This window comes from Dipteris shenzhenensis, chromosome 3 (genome assembly GCF_047967505.1).
Source record: "Dipteris shenzhenensis isolate YYH24624 ecotype China chromosome 3, Dip_SZ_1.0, whole genome shotgun sequence".
Lineage (NCBI taxonomy): Eukaryota > Viridiplantae > Streptophyta > Polypodiopsida > Gleicheniales > Dipteridaceae > Dipteris > Dipteris shenzhenensis.
This window is the reverse complement of record NC_141598.1, coordinates 24,824,517-24,829,569: the sequence shown is the minus strand read 5'-3', so window position 1 is coordinate 24,829,569 and position 5,053 is coordinate 24,824,517. Positions and strand designations below refer to the sequence as shown.

The following is a 5,053-nucleotide window of genomic DNA, read 5'->3' as shown; positions in this document are numbered from 1 at the left end:
AAAACTCTCAATAAAGAGGGGATGCAAACTTGAAATAACTTTTATTTAGGCAAAAAAAGTTAGGCATAATATTTTAGGAAGATGTTAGACTTAATATTCCTATAGGTGAGAGTTATACACTCACAAGAAAACATATTTTTTGTACTACCAAGAAATTAGACATTTGGAATCTCTTTGGATCCTTAATAAAGTCATGCAAAATCTCATGCATGTTCGGTAAAGTTTGTTAACCTCTCAAAATTTATTTGTTCTTTTCTCAAATCATATTAAAAATAAGGGTCTTCTTATGGACATGCCCAGTAAGCCTCTTTAAGAAATTCATTTGGTTTGCATGCAACGATTCATTATAAGCTTTGGCCAAGACTCACTTTTGGTTATGAGGAGATTCATGGTTTTGGAAAAGTTTTGGTTTTGTCACAAAATGAACCAAGTTCTTGATCGTTCTTCATAACACTTACATTTCATAATGTTTAACTTCACATTGGATTTGTGCAGGCATTTGAAACTTTTCCTCTGATGGCCTTGTCTTCCTCTCATGTATTTGCAAGGACTAGAAAGACATCAAATAGACCACCATTAAGTATTGGTGTGGAATTGAATCTCTATATGAAGGTATCATGCACGAAAAAGTTCTAGGGAGTCAACAAAACAAGGGAATAGAGGCAATGTAAATGTTTTGGATGTATTGTGTCCATCAAGAACTAGTGAGCTCAAGTGCCCCTCAAGTGAGATCTAGTAACAAGTTTCGATGAAGTGAAGCACAAATGATCCAATATAATCAAGAGCATCCAAGTGTGGTAATGGAAAGACTTCATGAATTGTAGCATTTTTTAGTGTAGAGAACCTATTGCTTATGGGCTCAAAGGAGGATGCACAACTTCCTGATCTATTGACATTTTTTAAATAGTTTTACCATTATATGCTAGATGACTTTAGGAGATTTATTGCATAAGCACTTTGATGGGAGGCACAGCTAGAGTTGCCCCTATGTTGCCCCTTTCACCACCACAACCTATCTTCATTGCCCTCAAAAGGATGCCATACGTGGACGTCGGATCTTCAATGGTTAGCTAGAGCTTCATGGACTGATGGTTTACATGCACACGTAAACCTTGCCCATCCCCATGTTTATTTAGATGCTTGACACTTGTAAAGAACTTAGAGTTGTTACGTTTACACATCCCTCCAATTCATTTCCCTCATGTTGCCCTTTCACCACCAAAACCTATCTTCATAGAGCACATTTCTCTCCACAAATCACAAAACTTTGGGTTTCAAATCTTTGAAGGTTTTTTTGCTTAAATATAACTAGGCTACCTAAAATTTTCCAAATTTTATGAAATTTAAGAAAATATATTTCACATTTGCGCATGCACAAAAAAATGTTGCAGGTTCATTGTATTTCCTCTTATTTCCTCTCTTTCCATTGCCCTCGTGTTGCCCCTTTCACCACCACAACCTATCTTCATAGAGCACATTTCTCTCCACAAATGACAAAACTTTGAGTTTCAAATCTTTGAAGGTTTTTTCGCTTAAATATAACTAGGTTGCCTAAAATTTTAAATATATTTCACATGTGCACACGAAAATGTTGCAGGTTCATTGTATTTCCTCTCTTTCTCTCTTATTTCTTCTCTTTTCTCCTCTCTTTTCTCTCTTTTCTCCTCTCCTTTCCCTCCCTCCTTTCCCCTCCCTCTACTCCCCTCTCTTTTCCCTCCCTCTTTTCCCCTCTCTCTTCTCTCTTTTCCCCCTCTCTTTTCTCCTCTCTTTTCCCCTCTTTCCCCCTCTATTCTCCCCTCTCTTCTCCTCCTTTCTCTTATTTCCTCTCTTCTCTTTTCTCCTCTTTTGTCCCTCCCTCTTTTCCCCTCTCTTTTCCCTCTTTTCCTGTCCCATCCTCTCTTTTCCTTCACTCCTCTCCTTTTCCCTTTCTCTTATTTTCACATCCTCTTTCTCCCCTCTCTTTCTCTCTTATTTCCTCTCTTTTCTCTCTTTTCTCCTCTCTTTTCCCTCCCTCTTTTCCCTCCCTCTTTTCTCCTCTCTTTTCCCTCTCTCTACTCCCCTCTCTTTTCCCTCCCTCTTTTCCCCTCTCTTTTCCTCTTCCCCTTCCCACTATTGCAACCAAAATTTTTGGGCTTCTTATATTTGATTATGGGTTCAACAGGTTTGGGCACAAAGGAAGAAAGTGTTTTTATCATGGTGCAACATAATCATTATATCAAATAGTCAAACAGGGCACAAACAATTCAGTGCTATATAGCACATATACTAATTGATTTGTTTCTATATAGCTGATCCATTGACAAATAGTAACCATGTTGAAGATACAAATCCTAAAACTGTGTGCTACTATAAGACTTAGAACATTCTCTTCACACTGGTTTTGTCACAAAATGAACCTTCTTGATTATTCAATTCATAACATTTACATTTCATAATGTTTAACTTCACATTGGATTTGTGCAGGCATTTGATATCGAGGATAGCATGACCAACTCTGGCACCAACAGTGATGATGGAAGATCCAGTGCATAAGATAATGGAATTCAATCTCTATATGCATGTATCATGCACGAAAAAGTTCTAGGGAGTCCAAAAAAGAAGGGAATAGAGGCACTTTAATTGTTCTAGATGTATTGTGTCCATCACGAACTAGTGAGCTCAAGTGCCCCTCAAGCGAGATCTAGTAACACGATGCGATGAAGTGAAGCACAAACAATCTAATTAGCTAATGAAGAACATTCAAGTGTGGTAATGGAAAGACTTCATGAGCTGTAGCATTTTTTAGTGTGGAGAATCTATTGCTTATGGGCTCAAAGGAGGATGCACAACTTCCTGATTTATTGACATTTTTTTAATAGTTTTACCAAATGTTATATGCTAGACAAGTTTAGGAGATTTATTGCATAAGCACTTTGATGGGTGGCAAAACTAGTGTTCTTATGTTGGATCTCTTAATTGAGGTAGTTTTGGATCAGCTACTAAGCCTTGGGGGAAATTTTTGGGTCTGATTCGTAGCCTATTAAGTTTGTAATAGCAATTCGATTAATAGATGCTTTGGCGAGATTTAGTGGAGGATTTGATGAAATAGATGTGTCCAAATGAGCATTTAGTATCATTAGTATTTGAACGTGAGAAGTGAAAGGAACCCAACTCAAAAGAGAGTGTAAAATACATGGAAAAAAGTAACATCTATAGCTCTTGAAAAATTGCATAAACCTGTAATGTAGAGGTGCTTAAATATTAAAATGACTTATTGAGAAATATTGTATATATCTACGGTGAAACTGTGAAAAGCTTTTTATTATAACCAAAGAGTTTTATTGTAAAATATTATATATACGTACTTTCAACGAACGATGCCATAACTCTTTGGTCATGTGAAAAGGTTTTCAAGGCGGCATCTTCCTTCTGCTATGGCGTTTCAAAATCGTCTCCTCCTACGGAGCATCTCCCCAGGTTATGCTCATCCCGCCATAGAGCTCACTGTTCTCAGACACCCCGAGCGCCTTCCACACTCCCGGCGAAGCATCCACGACGTTGTTAGGGCAGGGTGGCTGGTAGTCGTGCTCACCATCGCAGCCCTCCATAGAATCGCATTCGTCCACCACCGTTGCCATGACCCTCCTCCCGTTGCCAGAAATCCAGATCCTCTTGTGGCATCGATGGCCTCCGTTGTACCACCCTGTAGAGAGCGCCACCACTAGGTCCTTGTCGCTGTGGTATTCGCCGTCGCATTCTGACGGAGCCCCGCCGTCTTCTCCTTTCTGAAAGCCGTTCAAGGTGAGGTGTCCCTTGGTCGTTGACAAGACGGGGGGCGAGCAAGCATACTGCGGATACTTTTTCCCGGCCGCGCAGCATTCACCGGTATTACAACCGTGGCCTGTTCCCGTAAGGTAAGACGACGCATGACACGGGCTTAAGGGAGCTGGCGGAGCCCCGGGTGGGGAGTGAGAAGAGCGAGGCACGGGTGGGGTGGCTGCTGGAGGAGTCGTTTTGGGGCTGCCGTTCCTGCAAATGTGCGTCCCAACGCCTGGATCGTCAGCACATTTGCCACCCATGCAGGCCAGTTTGCCCTGGCAGTCATCGTGGCTTTTGCAGCTGCCTCCACACCCTTTTGCGCTAGAACCGCAAATGGTCGTCCCGAGAAACGGATCATCACCGCAGGTGCCCTTCAAACAGGCTAGTTTGCCGTTACAGTCAGCATCGGTTGAGCATTTCCCTCGACAGCCTTGCAGGGCGATGACAGCATGCAGGAGGAGGGCAGATGCAAGAGCAAGGATGAGGAGTCGGAGCTGCAGAGAAGCCATGGGGAAGGATGAGAGTTGGGCGATGATAGGGGATGACGGGATTTGAGAGGCCTGATTATAAACGGAATGCCGTGTCCTTTTGTGTGATATATGTCCAATGGGGGAGTTCCCGAGATTAACCTCCTCTTGTAATATGGACACCCCATCTCTATGCACATGATAGGATCACTCAAGCCAAACGTCTGCACCCTCTCTATCTCCTCGGACTTAGACTCGATGCACATAGATCCCAATGATCCCATCGGATATTTTGTTCTAGATCGGACAAGTTGGGAGGGCAAACACTTAGGGAGAATCTTCTAGCCTTTTTGCCAAGACCTGATTAGCTAAAAATGAATGCACAAGTAATCTACTTTCCTAGGGAGACTACACAATATTTATCTAGGCCAATTGTCAACTTGTTTGTGAAAGGCACAACAAGCGCCCAATTCAAATTGGCAGCTACTACTGATTAAACCAACAAACACATTTGTGAAAATAGGTGGATGTTTATGAATCCTACCTAATGAGCAAACCATGTAAAGATTGATAGCACCACATGTTAATAGTGCATTGTTGATCCAAGCAATTCATTGGAGGTTAGAATTAAATATTTCCAAATCAAGTGCATGTACTTGTTTCCTTTCCACAAGCTTTGCCTATCAAAAATGTGAAAAACTTGCCAATTTATCAATTGCCCACCACAAAATGATGGTATGTGATTTAGTTGCACCAAGGAAGCGACATGGAATATTTAAGGATGTGGA

General features: G+C 41.3%; 1 protein-coding gene across 1 annotated transcript; it reads right to left on the bottom strand.

Moving 5' to 3' along the window:
- Positions 1 to 3,437: 3,437 nt before the first annotated feature.
- LOC147903550 (putative ripening-related protein 1) lies at positions 3,438 to 4,307 on the bottom strand. The gene is made up of 2 exons (XM_087372051.1): positions 3,977 to 4,307; positions 3,438 to 3,889 (listed from the first exon to the last, which is right to left on the bottom strand). The coding sequence occupies exons 1-2, from the start codon at positions 4,305 to 4,307 to the stop codon at positions 3,438 to 3,440; spliced, it is 783 nt and encodes a 260-aa protein (XP_087228177.1).
- Between the last annotated feature and the right edge of the window lie 746 nt (positions 4,308 to 5,053).